Genomic DNA, 22,995 nt, shown 5'->3' with positions numbered 1-22,995 from the left:
TAAATTTTTGCAAAAGACAGTTTCTACCACGCAAACTAAAAATCAAAGGATACTGCACTTGAGGTATTGGCTTAGTGGTGGAAGGGGCTTGTTCCCTTCCTCTGCACTAGGGTTTAAACCTTACTATGCACGTCTATCACCCTCGCAGTGCCTTACATGCTCACTGGATTTGCAGGATGTTCAGTGAGTCATGGAATTAATTGTGGTGCGCGCAAACTGGTCCAGACACCCACGTAAATAAATAAATAAAAAATCAAAGGATACCTTAATGTGTGGCGGTAACTACGAATCAAAATAGGAGGCAAGGCATGCCATTCAAAGTCTAGGGTTTGTATTAGAATAATTAAATCGTATTTTTTTTTTATTTTTTTATTTTCAATTATTTTAATATGCTGTTATAATAATAATTTTTTCAAAAATAAAAAAAATATCAATTTAATATATTTTTAGTATTTTAAATCATTTTGATGTGTTGTGTTAAAAATAATTTTTTTAAAATAAAAAAATATCATTAATATACATTTTAAGCACGAAAAATTATTTGAAAAACAACCATAACTACGCTACCAAATAAGTTCTAACTAGGAATCAAAATAACAGGCAAGGTATATCATTCAAAGTCTAGGGTTTGTATTAGAATAATTAAATTGTATTTTTTTTTTTTTTTTTTTCAAATTATTTTAATACGATGTTATAATAATATATTTTTAAAAAATAAAAAATATTAATTTAATATATTTTTAACTAAAAAAATACTTTAAAACATATAAGTATACCACTCGTGAAGGTTTGTCACGGCCCTTACCTCACCATTCTTTAATTAACAAAAAAAACAGTTTTCCTGACTAAACAGATACAACAAAAAAAATAATATAAAAAAGGTCAGCAATTCTCGAGGCACGAGGGCAAAGCTTCACCTGTTCAAAGTATCACCCTACACAGTGGACGGTTCAAAGAAGTCTTTTTTTTAATATATTAACATAATATATTTTTTTAATATTTATTACATACCTGCGCGCAAAAAAATTATGATCTATTTAAAAATATAATAAAAGTTATTTTTTAAAATATTTTTTGTTTTGAAATGTTTTAAAATAATATATATTTTTTATTTATTTTTAATACTATTATATCAAAACAATTGAAAAATAAAAAAAATTAATTTAAAAATAAAAAAATTTAAATTTCTTAAAAAATATGGTTGAATCCTATAATATACTAGATATATGGTAACAGTAGTAATAAATAAAAAGAAAAACTCCCACGCGCAAATCAAAAGAAATGTCAAAATGACAAAACTTTACAACTGCCTACCGACACGCCCGCCCCAAATATTAGCCCCTCCTCCTCTCCCCTCTGTTATCTTCTCCAACAACAACTTTAGTACTGGACGGACTGCTTAATTACCTCTCTCTCTCTCTCTTGCTTGTAATCGGATCCTTACTAGTTGCTGCTACTGAAAAATGTCAAGCTTAGAGTCAAGCTCTGGTGGTGATCCTAACATCAAAGGCATACCTACTCATGGTGGACGCTATGTACAGTATAACGTGTACGGTAACCTCTTTGAAGTTTCTAGAAAGTACGTCCCTCCTATTCGCCCTGTTGGCCGTGGCGCTTATGGTATTGTTTGGTACGTCTGATTCTTATTTGGAAACTACTTTTCCCCTGTTGTTAAGTTTCAATTGTAGGTTTTCGTTACTTTGTACTTTGTAGTTTTCGATTTCAGTTCTTTTAGTTTTTAGGCCAAGTTATGAATTTTTTATTATTCGTTCTTCGTAGCCTGGTTTTAATGCCGTGTTGGACTGTATTAAGATTTTCTCCAAAGTGAAATTTCAAGAATAAAATCTCGATCTCGATCTTTCTTAAAAATGAGTGCTCTTTTGCAAGATTCGAGAAGATTCTAGGTTGCTTTTATTTACTTGGTGTAAACCGTGAAAAGCTGGTGCTAAATAATTTCTTAATTTTCGAGCTAGGGAACATTTACTGCAAGAAAAGTAAATATTTTTTATTAGTTGTTGGAGTTCTAAGAACTGCTATTTCTGGTGAAGTGTGAATGTATTTTGTGATTTCGTTGTGTGACTTAATTTCTGTGTGTAATCATCCATGTGAAGGAAGATGTGGTTTTTTTATTTCCTTCAGTGCTGCTATGAATGCCGAGACAAGTGAAGAGGTTGCCATTAAGAAGATCGGTAATGCATTTGACAACAGAATAGATGCTAAGAGGACTTTACGAGAGATTAAGCTTCTTCGCCACATGGATCATGAAAATGTAAGTTTGAATTCCCTTGTTATTCTCATGATTTCGGAGCTCAACTCAAGTTATTGTTTCGTGATTTCATAGATCAATTCAAGTTGTTGCTCAGGTCAATTATAATTCTACCAGGAATCTGAATTCCGTTGCAATCATACTTTTCGGTGGAATTTTTGTAAACCTGACCTTTGTTTACTTTATTCTTATCATCAATTGGGTGATTCCTTGTTAAATTGAACTCAAGCTCTGCTTTCATAGAGCATGACGATCTTGGTGATTCAAAAGTCAATTGCTAGATTGGCTACAGTATATTACTTTGGATTCATTTGATTCACAATTTTCTATTGTAATCAACTGCGTCATGTAGATATGTGCTTTGGCAGCTCAGGATTGACCGGTTTATCATGCTACCTAAGTTTTTAAGTTCTATTTGACTTTATATCATCCACATTTGAGACTGGTTTGTCAACACACTCTAATTGCGTGGCATCGGAGCCTATACATCATGAGTGCTTGCTGATGTTGTATTGTAGAACTTGTGTATTTATTGTTTCTATGGTGTTTTGTTATAATTATGATCTTACTGCTCATTCCCCGCTCCTCAGGTTATTGCTATCAAAGACATTATTCGGCCTCCCCAGACAGAAAACTTCAATGATGTCTACATTGTTTATGAATTAATGGATACAGATCTTCATCAAATAATACGCTCCAACCAACAATTGACAGATGATCATTGTCGGGTTAGCTCCATTAAGTCTTCTTGGATTTTGTCTCTACTATAAGCAATCTATACTCATAGCGAGCAGGGTTATCTAAGACATTATTGTTCTTGTGGTTGCTTATTTGTTTTTTACTGATTTTTTACCATCCTCTAGAATATTGTGTTCTTTGACTGTAGCTTTTAGCTTGCTGCAAATTTCAAGCTTTACTGGTTGAAATTGTGACAAAATGGTTCAACTAGTCATGATAAGCAGCATAAGCTATTCTTCCTCATTTAACTATAAATAAATGCTAGATTTTCAACTAAATCACAATCATAGCATGATGACTTTCATTATCTGCTTGTCTTTGTTGAGCCAATAGGTTTATTAGTTGGCTACCTTGTTATTTGTAATTTAGTGGTATCATGTCTCTAATAATTCACAGTTACCGGTGGGCTTCACTGCTCTTTCTACCTCTCCCCCTTTTTTCTCAAATCCCAACAGATCACCCCATCATGTTTATCACCCCTTTTTCTCTCTCTCTTTTTTATCACAAGGGGGCAAATTTACAAAAGAGAGACAAAGCTGTGGCCACATGCCACAGCCCAAGAGACTGCTAATGAATAAAATGCTTTCTCTAACGAATGCTATAGTTGGAATTATAATTGTTTTATGAGCAAGAATAGCATAAATTAACAAATACCGTGTTAGGTGCTTGATCTTAATTGATATCTAAATTGTTGCTTTGCAGTATTTTCTCTATCAATTGCTAAGAGGGCTTAAATATGTACATTCTGCAAATGTCTTGCATCGTGATCTAAAACCCAGCAATTTGTTCTTGAATGCCAATTGTGACCTTAAAATTGGCGACTTTGGACTTGCAAGGACAACATCTGAAACGGATTTCATGACCGAGTATGTGGTCACTCGATGGTACCGGGCACCAGAATTACTCCTCAATTGTTCCGAGTACACTGCAGCAATTGATATATGGTCAGTGGGTTGTATACTTGGTGAAATCTTGACTCGGCAACCTTTATTTCCTGGGAAAGACTATGTTCATCAGCTAAGGCTTGTTACAGAGGTATGTCATTTTGCAATTGTCCATCAATCGTGTTCTGGAGTATTCTTGCTGTGTTTTCTCTATCAAAGTATTTGCTCATTGTTTGAGGACTGAGGCTCTAACTATTTTCATTCACTTATATGTGATTGTTAGTGGCCATTGATAATTATAATTTATGCACCCTTTGGCCTTTTTTTTTATCTCCAATAGCACAGTAGCTATTTCTTAAATTGACAAGTCATAGGCTCCCCCCCCCCCTTCCCTCCCTTGTGTCCAAATGGCAGGAATTGCATTATTGTTAAGTCATAGACAAGTCATAGACTCCTCCCCCCTTCCCTCCCTTGTGTCCAAATTGACAAGTCATAGAATCCTCCCCCCTTGTGTCCAAATGGTAGGAATTGCATTATTGTCAAGTCTCAATCTGGTAACTGTGTAATGATCATGGATTAATCTAGGATGTCACATCTGGGGAGCAGGTTCATAAAGTTATTATTTTGAGGGGTCTATTTAGAAGAACCTTTTTAAAAAAATTCAAACTTGGAGGGGGGGGGTTGAAATTTTTAATCTGTCCCTGGTAATGATGATATCTTAGGAACAACAGTGCAACAAAGAGATGTGATTGGGAATCAGAAATTCCCTCCTCTCTCTTTTTTTCTTGTTCATTTATGTGATAGTGATGCATCTCCACTTCTATTCTGCTTTACCACATTCTTATTTGTTTTTTTTTTTTTTGCTGGTTGTGCATGGCACAACTATGAGCATAACACCTTGTGCATTTATCTCTGAATAGCTCATAGGTTCACCTGATGACTCCTGTCTTGGTTTCCTGCGAAGTGAGAATGCACGAAGATATGTCAGGCAGCTTCCGCAATACCCAAGGCAAAATTTTGCTGCTAGATTTCCTAATATTTCTGCTGGTGCTGCTGATTTGTTGGAGAAAATGCTGGTCTTCGATCCAAATAGGCGTATTACAGGTAAAATGAGGCTGCATGATAGTGATTTCAAGGACTAGTTTGTGACATTTTGGTAACATTTTTTTAAAATTGATGACTATAAACAGAGGGTAAAGTCGAACATTCAGGGTCATATGTAGCATTGATAGTGTATCAAAATAATAATTAATACGTATATAGTGTCATGTTGCTTTATCTTCATGGGACCTTTTCCTGTAAGCTTGGCTATGCATTTGACATGGAAGTAAGTGCATTCCCCAAATAATATTTGAGATAATGGCTATTATTCGATAAAGCGAAATTGCATATCTTAGTAGTATAGTAAAATATGGCATGTCCCAACATTTGGAAATTATATCAAATTGATTAAAATTGAGTTTATTTTCTGATTAATGAAGCTTTTATTTGGGCAGTGATTACATTTGACCTCTTCTCTTTGCAGTTGATGAGGCATTGTGCCATCCATACTTGGCACCTCTTCATGACATCAACGAGGAGCCTGTCTGCCCAAGGCCTTTCCTCTTTGATTTTGAGCAACCATCATTTACTGAAGAAAACATCAAGGAACTCATCTGGATGGAATCTGTAAACTTCAATCCAGGTCCTTGAGAATTATATGATTGACTTGTTGTCTACATTTGGGAAGCTATCCCATGGTTATAATGGACAACACTATAACATATCCACCAGATTCTCTGAGAGAAGAAGAGATAAGAAACGTACTGGATGCATAGAATTTTCTTTAGGTTTCTATGAACTGATACTTAAAGATTTTTGACAACATCAAAAAGTGTAAGATGGAGGACAAGCAGTGTAATTCTTAAGTTTGCGGAGCAGAATCTCCATAAAGATTCCATCTTTAGTTGGTGTAGGTTCTTCCTTGGGCTGTGCCATGGGCCACTTAAGCTTTATGAGTTCTCTAGTGAACTCTATTGGTCATGGTGTGAACTCTTCATGGTTTTGAGGACGCTCGATGGTCCCTGTTTTTTTTTTTTTTTTTTTTTTCCTCCAGTTTCTGAAAGTTGATTTTGAATGTGAAGAATTGCTAGGTAATAACGTGTTTTATCATTGTGGACCTGGAAGAGATGAAATCTGTAGATATTATTTCTGGTGCTGTTGTGCGGGTTATTGTGAGATGGATATGCTTTATGGTGATTTGGACTTTAGATGTTGGGACACAGGTGCTGGTACAGCTCAAGACGTGCTCATAGGGATCTCAATGTTATAGAGATCTCATAGGGTTTTTATCTTTCAACAGCCAGCTGCAGTAGCTGTATTTGAAGAGGGTAGTCCAGACCCTTGCTTGTACGAAGATTGGGTTATCATCTGGCACATGAACCATGGCAATGGTTATGTTGATTCTATGGGACACTGAAGTTGAATCGGATAATTTTATCACGACTTGAGAAATCGATTCTAAAAACCCCACCACTTCCATTTCGGTATGTTGTACGATTATTTGTTGTGTGCTTAATGCATTTCGATCCAAGGCCTTGTATGGCTCGTGTCAAATTCTTGTTCAATGTTATATTTGTTGACAACAAATTTCATATTGCGTATTTGTTTCGATAATGTTTGTGTTTGCATAAAGCAGTTCAATCCCAGGTAATGAACAGCTTTTGTCAATACCATTTTTGTCTGATCATGCTGTATGTGTGCGATATGATCACTTGCAAGTTATAAAACTGAGAGAAACTAGTAGATTATATATATTTTTTGCTCGGAGCTAGCAGTGTTTATACATTGCTTGATGGTAGTAGAGAAGCGAAGTTCACATATAACTCATTCCTAAGGAGCACGTCTTGAGCTGCACCAAGTCGATCGGTATATTCTCCGGAGGGAAATCACAGGATGTGATTTTCTCTGGCCCTTGATCCGGCAGCAAATCACATGGTTGTGGACTTACCCCGCTTGTCATCCCCTCAATTTCGGTGCAGGTCCAGGGCACCTTCTTTGCCTTCGGTGCCAATCCGATTGTAACATTAGAGATGCAAATTTCCTTGAATGGATCGCCTGCAATGCCCTCCAATCTAGCCGCCATTGTCACATTGTCTGCAACCATGTCCCTGTAATTTATGCCTTGAATCAATGGCAGTGCGTTTGGGTCATAATTCTTATCAGCATGTGACCCATAATTTCCAGTCATCCAGAAGACCCATTTCATGGTGTGCATAGTCATTCTCTTCACGTATATGTCCTTCACATACCCTCCTCTCCCTACAGCAGTTTTGATCCTGACCCCAGATTCTGTGTGGATGGCTGTGATATCCTCTGCTCTAACATCTTCTATCCCACCCGACATTTCACTCCCTAGAGCAATCGTGGCACTGTATGGAGAGATGCACGTGAGCCGTCTGATGACTAGTTGCTTTGTGGGCATTCCAAACGCAATCCCGTACTCATCCCAACCGCTTTTAACTGCCACACAATCGTCTCCAGAAATTATGTAACAATCTTCAATTTTAGTGTTTGTACAGGAATCTGCAACGTCATACCACAGAATTAGATGCTGCCCAAGCTGTTCGTGCAAAATATTAGGCATTTAAGGTATTTGGCTTTCAAGTTCTTGAACTTGAGGATGGTTGAACAATTATAAGCTAATCAGAAATCAGGGAAATACAAACCTGGATTAATTCCATCGGTATTGGGTGATGTGATTGGAGCGATGATGGTAATGCCTTGCACAAGAATATCTCTGCAATCCCATGATTAATGAAAAAATTAAGAAGAGGACAAAAATATTCTTGAAACTCTCTCTCTCTCTCTCTCTCTCTCTCTATATATATATATATATAATATATATATATATATATATATATATATATATATATGTAATGTGGAAAGATGTGATCATATATGTGATGACATACAGCAGGGTATAGAATACCTGCTGTAAACAGGATGAACATTCCAAGACGGGGAATTCAGGAGTGTCAGATTTGAAATTTGGATAGTATCTGAGAACATGATCTCAATTAAGTAAGGCCTGGTGTATTTTAGCTTGCCCTTGTGGAAGTTCTGCCACCAGAAAGCTCCCTGTCCGTCAATTGTGCCATTGTTCCCTGACATTTCAAATTTGTCACCAACTCACTTGTAAGATTGACCGCAGTTAAAAGCGCATGATTTTGTTATAATTTGTAAAATTGCTCTTAAATCCTGCTCATCACTTCTTAAATTGCATTGCATTACCTGTAATAGTAACGTCAGTGAGGTTCGTTCCAAATATGAGACTGCTGTACCTTCCAGCTGCTGCATCCCTCCCTCTGCCGTATGATGGCAGAGGTTTCATCACCGGCCATTCTTGCATGTCCTAAACCATTCCATTCTTGACTTGGTTAATCAACAAAACAGAAGACGCGCGATAAATTTCAAAAAAAGTTGGCACTTCTACGTCTATGCGTAGGTGTAACCATGCAAACCTGAGAGGCAAGAAGCACAGCATCCTTGTGTAGGTAGAGTGTGAAGTGGCTGGTAAGACTGAAGCTACCAGTCAACCATTTTCCAGCAGGAACAAAGAGCTGAGAGCCACCATCTGATGAAAACTGACTCAAATGATCAATTGCATCCTTGAATGCTTTAGTGTTCGATGTTTTTCCATCCCCAACTCCTCCGAAATCAGTTAATGATGCACTGTGAGCCCTGCAATTTATGGCACTGTACTCAAAGGAGTCCAAGATCCTCGCCTTTCTGCTCTCAGCACCTCTGAAGCTAATGAAGGCAACCACAAGTAACGCTAGAACCACGCTAGTCACCTGCAAGCTCATAATGGGGCAAAGAAGAAAGAGAACTAATTAATTAGCACTAATACTTGTCAAGAAAAGATAAATACTCGACAGAAGCAGTGTTTCTTTTGTTTGCTAGAATGGAAAAGGGTATAGAGTTATTTACTCGAGTTTCCATGCCGCTTATCGACAATAATTCTATCACGGGAGAGGGAAATGTAGAATTTGTTGTGAGAATTCGTATGAAAAATGAGGTATTTATAGGGAAAAAGCTTAGGCTGTTGGATTCTCCTTGTAGGGTTGCTTGTCGTTCTTTGAAGTAAAGCAATGCTTTCCGTGATTGCATTCTAAATTGCTGATTGTATTGGCATTATACACATCAGAAATATAATTTCCACCATTCACTTGATTAAAAATCTTGACAATATATCCGAGTGTCTGATTGGACAAAAATGTTGTGACTTGTCTTGAAGCAAAAACTTTGACAAATTACCAATATTCTGTGTTGTAGTACAAGGAATCACTAGTCATTTGTCCAGTTTTGCTCTTCTTCATGTTATTATTATTATTAATTTTTTTTAAATCGAAAGATGACATCCCGCAGACGAAAGAGCCTGAAACATGGTTACATAGCTGAGAAGATGGGTCGGAAACGTGAAAACATTTTTCTTCGACCTTAATTGGCATATACTTATGCTCTAAACTTCATTAATTTGAAGCATCGAATAAAATATTATCATAATCTGACAAAAAGACATTCCAATTAAGCATAATTATCTCGACAGGATCTTAGCATCCCTTGAGAACCCATTGTTTATATGCCACTCATGACCATTATATTCATCTTATCACCACCCTCCCACTGCACTCCTTCCCATTAACCATTTTCTAAAGCATCACTCCTCACCGAAACTTTGTTTTTTCCCCACTTGATGAAGGAGATTAAATGGGTGATGTTTTCGAATAGTGCTAAACTAGGATAGGCTCACCACCAGTGCCATAGCTTCTGAGCTTGTGAGCTTGTCGAGCTTGTAGCAGAGAGCATGTGACCGAGGGAATTTGGAGTGTGGTGGTTGCTCCTTGGCCTCTTCTGTTGGAAAGTAGTTAGTGGGTCCCATTTTACTTCACTTTCTTAGGGTTTGCATCGAAGTATTCAATCTCGTGAGCCTCCTCCTCTCACAGCACGCCACCACCCCACTATTGCCGACCCACTTCACGGGTGCAATATAAATGACGAGGCCCACCTTTGTTCCCATCATCAACAGTCATCCCTCGAATATACAACTATTAATATGGCTACATTAAACTTTAGTAGACAAATTAACCCTAAACGTTAAATCGGAAAGAAAAAAAAACTTCTGGTGGGGATCAAGATGCAAACCATGCAAATATTTCCGAGATCTGTTTGCTAATCAGCCGCTGGTTAGTCACGAGAGCATTGTACATTAATCGTTTCAAATCAAATAATGTCCACACAAGATTCTTGTTTATGGACCTACCTCCCCCCTCCCCTCTCATCAAATGTACTAGCTTGAGTCCATTCTTCCTCGTAAGCACTTTATCTAGTTCTAGAAACAACTTCCCCATGACTGAACCAACTCCGGATGTTGTTTCTTTTTCTTTTGGAAAAAAAAGGAACTCTAGATTGCTGGGAAACTTATCTCATGGAATAGGATTTATCCGAATTTACCATCGTGAGCTTCGGTATACTACCACGTCCAACTGGTTTGGTACCCTGTCAAATCCAATTCCTTACACCTCATACACTGTCAGGCCTATCTATCTAGGTATGGCACCCTGCCATGCCTGCGATTCTTGATCCCAACCCCTCGCTAAGCCTGAGGTTCCATGGGCTTCATTGTCCCGACACCTCGTCAGGCTTGAAGCTCCATGGTCCTGAAGCTATGTCAGACCTAATCTTGAGTAGTGTTTGGACCTGGACTTATGACCTAGGTCCAACACCTAGTCTTCATGATTTTTTAACTGGGCCTAGTCTCTGTGTCCGGTGCCCTCACCCATCTCCCCATACATTCATAGCCTACCACATCTTCATCTCTTAGCTGAATAAATTCAGTGGAAGATAGATATGTGGTTGTGGTGTCTTGGGAGGCTGAGTGGAACACGAATTAAGAATTTAAGATACAAAATTAATTTTTAAAAGTGAAATGGCTTTTTAACCCCTCAACTTCAGTAAAAAAAACAAGGCTTTTGTTTTCCCTTAGAAGCACATGACATTTTGGTTTTAATCAATGTTTAGAATTGTAGTTAATATTATTTTTAAAATTATTTTTTATTTTAAAATATATTAAAATAAAATATTTTTTAAAAAGTATTTTTAATATTAATAGGTTAAAATAATAATAAAATAATTTAAAATAACATCAAAATAGTTATACGTAGAAGACATATGTTGAATTTTAATGATATTAAAATAGATGTCACTTGAAGGTCTTTTATTAAAAAACATTAATATTTTTTTTTATACTGATTGCACTGTGATGTGAAATTTAGAAATATGATGAAATTATTCATCCAAAATGAAATGAACATAATGGAATTGTATGTGCTAGTACCTGAGCATAACATGTCGAATCATGATCCCAAACCAATGCAGGTTTCTCCACGCAAGGAGATGAGGTATTAGCCACATGTACGTCAGATTCAGAATGCTATAATTATTATTTTTACTTTTATAACTGTGGACAAAATCGTTGCATTTATTTTTAGATTAATAATTTCTATTTGCTTCATATTTGGTTGAACAATTGTTACCTGATAGTTGATATGCTGTGACTGATCTTTGTAATCTCAAAGATGATGATGGACTAGCTTATTATTATGCATCTTCTTGATTTGAGATATGTTGTATTACACTTGACTTGTTATGAGAGATATTGATCTTAGATTATGTTGTTTTAAAGGATGATACCACATAAACAAGTGAAAGTTATGCTATTGAAGTCAACCCATCAACTCATCATTGCAAAAAACATAAATAGGCTCAAATCCTAGATGATGTTATTTTAGAGGATGATACCACATAAACAAGTGAAAGTTATGCTATTAATGAGGTCGACCCATCCACTAATCATCGTAAAAAACATAGATAGGCCCAAACGTATTATTATGCTGTGTTATTTTTTTAGTTAAGAATTATTTTTATTTGTATTACTTATGTAATATTGTTTTAGCTAATTATCATGTTGATTTTAATATTGTCTTATATATTATGTATTTTTATATTTATTTTTGATAAACATGATTTAAAATTACTGGATTGTCCAAAAAGTCAAAAAGTTGAGTTGGTCACAAAAGTCAAAAGCTGGAAATACCTGAAAATGATTTTTGTATTAAACTACTGGAATGTCCAAAAAAGGTGACACGGAGTGCAAAGACCTTTGAAAAAAAGGAGTAGTTGACAACAGTAATTCTAAAACTTTGGGATTCGATGAGTGGATAGCCTCCTTTCAATTTCTTAAACATTTGTGGCACTCTCGGAATCAGGATAGACCTTTTATTACTTTCCTAAAGATCATTTCAGTATTCAGACATAGTTATGGCGAGTGATTTGCACATAGTAGTATTTCCATGGTCGGCCTTTGGTCACATATTGCCATTTTTCCATTTCTCCAAAGCTTTAGCCGAAGCTGGAGTTCATGTCTCCTTTGTATCAACTCCCAGGAATATACAGCGACTACCTGCAATATCACCAACCTTAGCACCGCTAATAAACTTAGTGGAGCTTCCTTTTCCAGCTTTGGACGTTAAGTATGGCTTGCCAGAAGGAGCTGAGGCAACAGTAGACATTCCTGCTGAGAAAATCCAATACTTGAAGATCGCCTATGATCTCTTACAACACCCCTTCAAGCAGTTTGTCGCTGAGAAATCCCCGAATTGGATAATTGTTGATTTTTGTTCTCCCTGGGCTGTTGACATCGCAAAAGAATATGGTATCCCGCTAATATACTTGTCGATTTTCTCTGGAGCCACGAGAGCGTTTATGAGGCATCCAGGAAAGTTTGTTGGCGATGGCCAGAAGAGGTTTAGGAGATCCCCGGAATCTCTGACTTCACCACCGGAGTGGATAACCTTCCCATCGTCTGTAGCTTTCCGAAGCTATGAGGCAAAAAACATGTATCCTGCGATGTATGGGGAGAATGCCTCAGGCATAAGAGATGCCGAACGGGTAGCAAAGACTGTAAGTGGATGTCAAGCTATAGCTGTCCGTAGCTGCATTGAATTTGAAGGTGAGTACATAGATGTATACCAGAAACTTGTGAGCAAGCAGGTAATTCCAATAGGCTTGCTCCCTCCAGAAAAACCAGAGAAAAGAGAAATAACTGATGGGACATGGAACACGATCTTCGAGTGGCTTGACAATCAAGAACACGAATCTGTGGTATTTGTTGGATTTGGCAGTGAGTGTAAATTGACCAAAGACCAAGTTTATGAGATAGCTTATGGGCTGGAGCTATCAAAATTGCCATATCTCTGGGCACTTAGGAAACCGACTTGGGCAGCAACAGATCTTGATGTTCTACCCCCAGAATTCAATAACAAGACCTCCGAGAAAGGGATTGTCTCCATAGGATGGGCACCACAACTAGAACTTCTATCGCATCCATCGATAGGGGGATCATTGTTTCACTCCGGGTGGGGTTCCGTAATAGAAACTCTGCAGTATGGACTTTGTTTAATTGTTTTGCCATTTATCGCAGATCAAGGGCTGAATGCCAGGCTACTTGTGGAGAAGGGCTTGGCTGTCGAGGTAGACAGGAAGGAAGATGGATCATTTACCAGACATGATATTGCCAAGTCTCTGAGACTAGCTATGGCCTCGGAGGAAGGAAGTCAGCTGAAGACTCGAGCAAAAGATGCCGCTAACATGTTCCAGAATAGGAAGCTGCATCAGGACTACATCAATAGGTTTGTGAAGTATCTGAAGGATGGAGTTTCTTGAGACTGTCGAAACGTATCCCGATTGTCCGATCTCTCACTGTCTTTATCCTCATCTTGCTCGAGGATAATTATTTGGGCAACTATGATAAATAATCGTGTCTTGTTTTGGGAATAAAGTCTTCATTTGATTGTGAGAAGTATTTGTTTTTAGAGTTAAAAAAAATATTGAAGTAAGAAAACCTCTCACTATTAAAATATTTGGAATAAAATTATTGATGTCTTTTATTGTTGAGAACCTTTTCAAAGTGCCATAAAAAGATTTTTTAATTACATAACTTAAACGTGTTAGACGCGTGCACATTGTGATCTCATCTCATGGCTAGGCCATTTTTCAATAATTATGGATATTAGATTAATATATTATTAATTATTGCATCTAAAAATATATTTTTTTTAAAAAAATATTAAAACTTGTTGCATTAAAGTAAATTATATAACTAGTTTTTATAAGATGCATTAAGAAAGAAAGAAAGAAAGAAAGATAGAAAGAAAAAACAATAATTACTTGTTGAAAATAAAGGAATGAATCGAAAGCTCCATGATTGAAATAAAAATAACCCCAAAATGATTTTCAATAATTGGCTCTTCGAACTTGACCATGAGTGGATAAATCTGCCATCTTCTGTAGCTCTTCGAAGCTATGAGACACACGAGGTCTTCCATGTCTTATTTAGAGAGAATGCTTCAGTTTTAAGAGATTTCCAAACGATTTGCCAAGATCATCAGTGGATGTCGAGCTATAGTTGTCCGTAGCTGCTTTGAATTAGAAGGTGACTACTTGAAGATATACCAGAAAATGTTTGGCAAGCAAGTGATTCCACTAGTTATTCTTCCTCCGAAAAAAATAAAAAAAGTGACAAGAAATAACTGATGGGGCATGGAACAAGATCTTCAAATGGCTTGACAATCAAGAACACAAATCAATGGTATTTGTGGTGTTTGGTCGTGAGAATAGATTGACCAAAGATCAAGTCTATGAGATAGCTTATAGGGTGGATGTTGGTTTCCGAGAGAATATATATACAGTAAAAAAAAATAAATTTAATTTTTTTTTTTTTAAAAGTTGCAAGAATCATGTTAAACAAATTTAGAATCGTTTAAGATTTATATAAAAATTACTTGAAGATTATATATATATTTTTTTAGTTTTGAATAATTATTTCAAGACTAGGTTATCATAAATCACAAGCTGTCCAAATATCCAACCTTTAATTGCAATCTATACAAACTGCAAGTGAGAAATATTTTAAACTCTTTTAAAAAATAGGGACCACTATACTTTTGAGTGCTATTTTTTTTTTTTTTTGTTTAAGGTGTTTCTATAACTAACATAGTTTTTCTCTGTAAAATACAAAAAAATAAGAGGCATGACATTCTATTTTTAGAAAAACCTGAATATCTTATAAATAATAAAATATCATTTTTTTCCTTAAATAATATCACATATATTATTTCATGATAATTTTAGAAGTTTATTTAATCAAGTTCCTATTTGATTTTTTAGAGGTCTAGAATTGTAATCCCTTTTATTAATTATGTCGCACCCGACATCGCGGTGGCCCACAAAAATATATCTCTTGAATTATGAAAAAAAAAACAGATTTCTGGCATCCGGTTCTTTTAGGGAAAAACATCTTGTTTAAGGAGTCGCCACCTAGTATTATGGTTACTAGGAACCCTAACTGGTAAACAGAGATTCTATGGTACGAGACTGGTTACGTAAAAGGGAAGATATTATCACCCCTTAAACGTTCTGTCTGAGGCAGACTGCATTGTTGGTTTTGTCTTAAATTGCTAAACATTTATTCGCTTATGCTATGATGATTTGTTTATAATATTCCTGACTCTGGCGCCAGTGAATATTCGAATAATTCCAACTCTGGCGTTGGTAAAAATTCCGATCCCGAATAATTTCAACTCTGGTGTTGATAAAAATTACACCATAAATAATTCAAATTCTGGCGTTGGTAAAAATTCGTGGCTATGAAAAAATCAGTATATTTTCTTTTTTTATTCATGATTCTAATATCATTGAATAAGTTGATAAAAATATATTTTTTCTAAGACATACAAAAACTTTTATTTCTACACTTTTTATATTTTTCTATTTTATTTCATTATTATTTTTTATTTTTGGGCTGGGCTAGGCCCAGCCAGCCCGGGCACTGTTGCCCAGCATGCGTGAATTACTCACGCATGCTGGCAACAATGCTAGTGCAATTAAAAAGGAAAGATGGGGGAAGAGGAATGCTACTGACCTGCACCTTGAAGATCGAAGACGAAGACTCTGGTGACGACCTGGCCAAGCGACGTCCTCTCCCGTCTTCCGCTTTATCTCTTGCTTTCTTCTGCTCTCAGGATTCTCTGTCTCCTGCGTTCAGTCTCTCCTTCCTCCTCCTGTTCGTTTGTCTCCTCTCTGCCTCTGCCTGGTGCTGAAGCTGGACGCACATGAACGAAGACGATGACGATGGCGTGGTGGCGGGCTGTTCTCTTCTCCTTTGTCCAGTCTCTCCTTCCTTCTCCTGTTCGTTCGTCTCCTCTCTGCTTTTGCCTGGTGCTGGAGCTGGACGCACATGAACGAAGACGATGACGATGGCGTGGTGGCGGGCTGTTCTCTTCTCCTTTGTCCAGTCTCTCCTTCGTTCTCCTGTTCGTTCGTCTCCTCTCTGCTTTTGCCTGGTGCTGGAGCTGGACGCACAGGAACGAAGACGATGGTGGAGCTCTGGCTGGCCGACGCTACCTCCTCTCTGCCCTATCTCTTCCCTGTTTATTTCTTATTCTCTCTGTCTTTGTGTTCTGTAATTTCTTCCCCCTCAGTTCTATCTCTTCCCCTTAGTCTCCTCCCATGTTTTCGTTTCTTCTCCCCCGGTTCCCCTCGGTTCTCCCCCTCTCTTTGGTTTTTTCGAGTCCTTTCCCAGTCTCCACTAAACGTTCCTTCTTCTCTGGTTTTTATCCCCCCTTAGCATGCCATCGGTCGATCGTGCCTCTGTTTTAATGCAGGAGTAAAGGCAGCCGTTGTCATTTTTTCGGGTGAAGAAGATGAACAGTGTTGAGGATTGTTGCGTTTTTGTCCTTGATGTTTTGAAAGTTTGCAATCCAGTCCTTGGGTAAATTTCAATTGAACCCCTGCATCTCAGCGCTATTTACACATTGGTCCTTGGATTTTAATTTGTTGCAATCGTGCCCCAATTAAACTCCAAACTTTGCTATTTCTTCAATTAAGTCCCTGATTTCATTAATTTAATTAAATCCAAAGTCCAATTAAGTCTAACATTTACCAATTCTCCAATTAAGCCCTTAATTGGATTAATTAAATTAATTCCAAGCTTAATTAAGTCTTAAAATTTATCAATTCTCCAATTAAATCCTTGATTGAATGAATTAAATTAATTTCAAGCTTAATTAAATCTCAAAACTTATCAATTCTCCAATTAAACCCTTAATTGGATTAATTAAATTAATTCCAAGCTTAATTAGATTAATTCCAAAGTTTAATTAAACCCCAAAAACTTCCAATTAGGTTGTCCTTAACCCAAATTTTAATTCATTCTTCATTTATTTTATTTTACTTGTTTTTTTCAGCATTATTATTCTTTTATCCTTTTCAGTAAATATAATAATAATAATAATAATAATAATAATAATAATAATAATAATTAAAATAAAAATGGTCAAAATTGGGTTATGACAAATTACATTATAGTCTTCAATTTCTAAAACTTATTCACAATCAAGTCATATTAGATTAATTTTCTCATTTTAATTTCTGATCAATAGTTCTTATGTATATAACCCATTAAGTTCCCTAATAAGTTAGCCCAAATATAAATTTTAAATAAAATAAGACTAAATAAATTAAACAATTTAATTTATTATCAATTCAATAATTGATTAATTTATATTTGAAGATGAATTACAATGTGATCCCTTAAATATTAAAAAATTCATAAGTGGTTTAACTTAACTATTCAATGATTAATTTCTCATTATAATTATTATCCCTTTATCAAAAATATTTTAATTTAGATATTATAACATGTTCTCTATAGTTGCCACTCATGCAAAGAGAAAAACCCCAAGAATTGCAAAACCCTTTACCTAAACCAACCTCTGATCCTTCATCAAAATATCAGAATCATCTTCCCCTTGTCTCCACAACTCTTTCTATTGATTTTTTGTTGCAAACCACTGGCCTAGACAACCTCCCCATCGCCTAGACATAAAAAAAAATCAAGGTATAACAACTGCATTGTCTCCTAGTTTTATGGGTTTCATTATTGAATTGATGAATTTTGAGTTTTGATTTATGATTATTTGTGTAGTGTTTGATAATTAGGTATTTTGTTGATGTTGAGATAATCTTGGATCTTGAGTGTTGCAATTATGTATTTTTAATACAATTGATGTTGTTTATTGAATCAAATAGGTTTGAATGAGAGAAATTAGATTTCAAATTGATTATTGTGTTGATTGCCATATTTAATATAATTGTTTGAATTGATGCAAATAGATAGATAATTGGTTTTTTAATGTTATTAATAAAATTATGGTCAAAATCATAGCAACCAGAGTCCGTTAAATTTTGATAAAAATCATCATAACCGAAGATTTTGTTCAATTGAGACCATTTAGTTTTTAATTGGTGCAATTATATATGTTTTTATTGATATTATTAAGGTTAAAGTAATATCAATTAAAGTTTGCATTGAATTGTGAGATAATTTGATTTTGATGAAATAAGTATTCTTATTTTACATAATATGCCTTCAAACTTCTTTATGTTATATTATTGTAGTGGTACTATTGTTCCTGGTACGAATAATAATGTCATTTATATTGATAGAAGTACTATATTCTTGAATGCAACTAGAGATATGTCATTTGAAGATATTGAAATAGTTATACATCGAAAAACATAGGTTGAATTATAATGATATTAAAATAAATGTCATTTGGAGGTCTTCTTTTAGAGAACATTAATATTTTTTGATCTAATTGCGTTGTGATGTGAATTTAGAAATATGATGAAATTACTCATCCAAAATGGAATGAACAAGATGGAGTTGTATGAGCTGGTACCTAAGCACAATATGTCGAATCATGCACCAAACCCAATGCAAGTTTCTCCACACAAGGAGATGAAGTATTAGTCACGTGTACATCAGATTCAGAATGCTATAAGTATTTTTTACTTTTTATAGGCGTGGACAAAATCATTGCATTTTATTTTTGGATTAATAATTTCTATTTACTTCATATTAGGTTGAACAATTGTTACATGATAGTTGACGTGTTGTGACTGATCTTCGTAATCTCGAAAATGATGATGGACTAGCTTATTATTATGCATCTTTTTGGTTTGAGACATGTTATATTACACTTGATTTGTTATGAGAGACATTGATTTTAGATTATGTTGTTTTAGAGGATGATATCACATAGACAAGTGAAAGTTATGCTAGTGAAGTCGACCCATCCACTTATCATCTCAAAAAACATAGATAGGCTCAGATCCTAGATGATGTTGTTTTAGAAGATGATACCACATAGACAAGTGAAAGTTATGCTATTGATGAAGTCGACCCATCCATTCATTGTCACAAAAAACATATATAGAATTAGATGTATTGTTATATTGTGTTATTTTTTTAGTTAATAGTTATTTTTATTTGTATTACTTATGTAATATTGTTTTTAGCTTATTATTACGTTGATTTTAATACTGTCTTGTATATTATGCATTTTCATACTTAATTTAGATAAACATGATTTAAAATTGTTTAATTAACAGGTGAACACGTGAATATTAAAATTTCAAAATCATTCATTTACAAGTTAAAAAATAAACATTGTTATGTTTTGTTATTGCCATTATTAATTATCTTTATGATTAATAAATAAAAACAATGTTTAAAAATATCATGTATTAATTTGAGATTATAATTAATTAATAAAATTGATATTAAAATATCGCACTCATAATTATACGTTTGAGGTTTGATAATTTATGGTTTTATTCGGGATTTAGTGTTGTGATTTAAGTTTTGTTTTTTATGTAAAATTTAAGATTAAATTTATGTTAAAATTGTGTTGGGATGACACAATCTTTATTATTATTATTTTTTTTTTATATTAGTGGTTTGTGCATAAAATAACTATTATTGATAATAATAATTTTTTTAATTATGACACTATTAACGATAGCGATTGTTTAATATAATTACTATTCTTATTAACAATTTATTAACAAAACCATGATTTTAATTATTGATCATGTAAAATGTAAAATATGTTATTTTCCAAATAATTTTTATATGCTGCACTGTACTTTCAGAAAGATCCCAATAATTAAAAAAAAAAAACCCTGGCTGATGCACGTCGATCCTTGTTTAAATATTCACAGCCTGTGTATGCAAGAAAACAAGGAAAATGAAAAGTAAACAATTTTGTCACATGATTTTTTTTTATATATAATTATGAATATCTGAACTAGTTTACGGATATTTTAAAATTTTAAAATTAATAATTAAATAAATTTTTAATAACTTTTTAAATTTATAATATTTAAACTAAAAACTTCTAAAAAAAACAAATCCTAACCTGACGAACTGCACTACAATCTCATAATATTTTCGCATAAACTTTTGATATTAAGAAAAGCACGCTCTCCGTATAAGCAATTATCTCATCAATGACTCATCCTTTTAATGGTTATCTTGAACAGGGCCATCTTTAGGTAAGACAAAAAATAAAATAAAATAAAATAAATCATAGTATTATTATATATTAATGGAACTGTTATCTTAATTTATTTATTTATTCTCGATTGGAAAAAAGGATCATTTGAGAAGGATATTCGCTAAATTAATCAATTTTAGTCGTACTGTCCTGCTTAAACTAAATACAAGCATTCCATCAACTAATTAGTGGGGATGATGGCAGCCATTTCATTTTGCATTGGTTGAGATTTGAAAGTTGCCTTCTTGATTAATCAAACTTGAGGTTTGACAGCCACATAAATGCATTTAGCCTCGTTCGGAATTTGTGCTTTATATTAATTTAAAATAAAAAAAAAATTAATTTTTTTTAAAAGTATTTTCTTACCGCACCAAACATGCCTAATTTCTCGTATTAAATTTTATATAAAAACCATCTTTTCCAACACAGAGTCACAGACAGCCCGCAAAGCAGGTTGAGTTGGTCATAAAGTCAAAAGCTGGAAATATCTGAAAATGATTTTTGTATTAAACTACTGGATTGTCCAAAAAAGGTAACACGGAGTGCAAACTGCAAAGACCTTTGAAAAAAAAAAAAAAGTAGGTGGCAACAATAATTCTAAAACTTTAGGATTCGATAAGTGGACAGCCTCCTTTCAATTTCTTAAACATTTGTGGCACTCTCGGAATCAGGATAGACCTTTTATTACTTTCATACAGATCATTTCAGTATTCACATAGTTATGGCGAGTGATTTGCATTTAGTAATATTTCCATGGTCGGCCTTTGGTCACATATTGCCATTTTTTCATTTCTCTGAAGCTTTAGCCGAAGCTGGAGTTCATGTCTCCTTTGTATCAACTCCCAGGAATATACAGCGACTACCTGCAATATCACCAACCTTAGCACCGCTAATAAACTTAGTGGAGCTTCCTTTTCCAGATTTGGACGTTAAGTATGGCTTGCCAGAAGGAGCTGAGGCAACAGTAGACATTCCTGCTGAGAAAATCCAATACTTGAAGATCGCCTATGATCTCTTACAACACCCCTTCAAGCAGTTTGTCGCTGAGAAGTCCCCGAATTGGATAATTGTTGATTTTTGTTCTCACTGGGCTGTTGACATGGCAAAAGAATATGGTATCCCGCTAATATACTTGTCGATTTTCTCTGGAGCCATGGGAGCGTTTATGGGGCATCCAGGAAATTTTGTTGGCGATGGCCAGAAGAGGTTTAGGGGATCCCCGGAATCTCTGACTTCACCACCGGAGTGGATAACCTTCCCATCGTCTGTAGCTTTCCGAGGCTATGAGGCAAAAAACATGTATCCTGCGATATTTGGGGAGAATGCCTCAGGCATAAGAGATGCCGAACGGGTAGCAAAGACTGTAAGTGGATGTCAAGCTATAGCTGTCCGTAGCTGCATTGAATTTGAAGGTGAGTACATGGATGTATACCAGAAAATCATGAGTAAGCAGGTAATTCCAATAGGCTTGCTCCCTCCAGAAAAACCAGAGAAAAGAGAAATAACTGATGGGACATGGAACACGATCTTCGAGTGGCTTGACAATCAAGAACACGAATCTGTGGTATTTGTTGGATTTGGCAGTGAGTGTAAATTGACCAAAGACCAAGTTTATGAGATAGCGTATGGGCTGGAGCTATCAAAATTGCCATATCTCTGGGCACTTAGGAAACCGACTTGGGCAGCAACAGATCTCGATGTTCTACCCCCAGAATTCAATAACAAGACCTCCGAGAAAGGGATTGTCTCCATAGGATGGGCACCACAACTAGAACTTCTATCGCATCCATCGATAGGGGGATCATTGTTTCACTCCGGGTGGGGTTCCGTAATAGAAACTCTGCAGTATGGACTTTGTTTAATTGTTTTGCCATTTATCGCAGATCAAGGGCTGAATGCCAGGCTACTTGTGGAGAAGGGCTTGGCTGTCGAGGTAGACAGGAAGGAAGATGGATCATTTACCAGACATGATATTGCCAAGTCTCTGAGACTAGCTATGGCCTCGGAGGAAGGAAGTCAGCTGAAGACTCGAGCAAAAGATGCCGCTACCATATTCCAGAATAGGAAGCTGCATCGGGACTACATCAATAGGTTTGTGAAGTATCTGAAGGATGGAGTTTCTTGAAAATGTCGAAACGTATCCCGATTGTCCGATCGATCTCTCACTGTCTTTATCCTCATCTTGCTCGAGGATAAATATTTGGGCAACTATGATAAATAATTGTGTCTTGTTTTGGGAATAAAGTCTTCATTTGATTGTGAGAAGTATTTGTTTTTAGAGTTAAAAAAAAATATTGAAGTAAGAAAACCTCTCACTATTAAAATATTTGGAATAAAATTGTTGATGTCTTTTATTATTGAGAACTTTTTCAAAGTGCCATAAAAAGATGCATTAAAGTTGTTGCTTAAAGTTAAATCATATAACTAGTTTTTTTATAAGATGCATTAAGAAAGAAAGAAAAAACAATAATTATTTATTGAAAATAAAGGAATGAATCGAAAGCTCCATGATTGAAATAAAAATAAATCCAAAATGATATATATATATATATATATATTATATATATATATATATATATATAGTTTATGAGTCTAAAATATACTT

General features: G+C 35.1%; 4 protein-coding genes across 4 annotated transcripts; 3 read left to right on the top strand and 1 right to left on the bottom strand.

Moving 5' to 3' along the window:
* The first annotated feature begins 1,295 nt into the window (after positions 1–1,295).
* Positions 1,296–6,543, top strand: LOC118057797 (mitogen-activated protein kinase homolog MMK2). The gene is made up of 6 exons (XM_035070507.2): positions 1,296–1,630; positions 2,140–2,269; positions 2,857–2,994; positions 3,707–4,039; positions 4,809–4,992; positions 5,414–6,543. Exons 1-6 carry the CDS (start codon positions 1,464–1,466, stop codon positions 5,578–5,580), a joined length of 1,119 nt encoding a protein of 372 aa, XP_034926398.1. The 5' UTR covers positions 1,296–1,463; the 3' UTR covers positions 5,581–6,543.
* Positions 6,544–6,657: 114 nt separating this feature from the next.
* Positions 6,658–9,017, bottom strand: LOC118057796 (probable polygalacturonase). The gene is made up of 6 exons (XM_035070506.2): positions 8,860–9,017; positions 8,391–8,723; positions 8,161–8,281; positions 7,859–8,033; positions 7,596–7,666; positions 6,658–7,452 (listed from the first exon to the last, which is right to left on the bottom strand). The coding sequence occupies exons 1-6, from the start codon at positions 8,869–8,871 to the stop codon at positions 6,743–6,745; spliced, it is 1,422 nt and encodes a 473-aa protein (XP_034926397.1). The 5' UTR covers positions 8,872–9,017; the 3' UTR covers positions 6,658–6,742.
* A 3,092-nt stretch (positions 9,018–12,109) lies between these two features.
* LOC118057794 (putative UDP-rhamnose:rhamnosyltransferase 1) lies at positions 12,110–13,789 on the top strand. Its single transcript, XM_035070505.2, has one exon. The coding sequence runs from the start codon at positions 12,250–12,252 to the stop codon at positions 13,651–13,653; it is 1,404 nt and encodes a 467-aa protein (XP_034926396.1). The 5' UTR covers positions 12,110–12,249; the 3' UTR covers positions 13,654–13,789.
* Positions 13,790–21,021: 7,232 nt separating this feature from the next.
* Positions 21,022–22,655, top strand: LOC118057793 (putative UDP-rhamnose:rhamnosyltransferase 1). The gene has a single exon (XM_035070504.2). The coding sequence runs from the start codon at positions 21,112–21,114 to the stop codon at positions 22,513–22,515; it is 1,404 nt and encodes a 467-aa protein (XP_034926395.1). The 5' UTR covers positions 21,022–21,111; the 3' UTR covers positions 22,516–22,655.
* Positions 22,656–22,995: the final 340 nt, after the last annotated feature.

This window comes from Populus alba, chromosome 2, assembly GCF_005239225.2.
Source record: "Populus alba chromosome 2, ASM523922v2, whole genome shotgun sequence".
Lineage (NCBI taxonomy): Eukaryota > Viridiplantae > Streptophyta > Magnoliopsida > Malpighiales > Salicaceae > Populus > Populus alba.
This window is presented reverse-complemented; position numbering and strand designations above follow the sequence as displayed.

Coding starts and splice junctions, on each gene's coding strand:
- LOC118057797 (XM_035070507.2), top strand. CDS start 1,464: ATGTCAAGCTTAGAGTCAAGCTCTGGTGGTGATCCTAACATCAAAGGC. Junction 1,631..2,139: donor GGCGCTTATGGTATTGTTTG/GTACGTCTGATT, acceptor TATTTCCTTCAG/TGCTGCTATGAATGCCGAGA. Junction 2,995..3,706: donor TGACAGATGATCATTGTCGG/GTTAGCTCCATT, acceptor GTTGCTTTGCAG/TATTTTCTCTATCAATTGCT.
- LOC118057796 (XM_035070506.2), bottom strand. Junction 8,282..8,390: donor CTGTGCTTCTTGCCTCTCAG/GTTTGCATGGTT, acceptor GGAATGGTTTAG/GACATGCAAGAATGGCCGGT. Junction 7,667..7,858: donor GTTCATCCTGTTTACAGCAG/GTATTCTATACC, acceptor ATGGGATTGCAG/AGATATTCTTGTGCAAGGCA.
- LOC118057794 (XM_035070505.2), top strand. CDS start 12,250: ATGGCGAGTGATTTGCACATAGTAGTATTTCCATGGTCGGCCTTTGGT.
- LOC118057793 (XM_035070504.2), top strand. CDS start 21,112: ATGGCGAGTGATTTGCATTTAGTAATATTTCCATGGTCGGCCTTTGGT.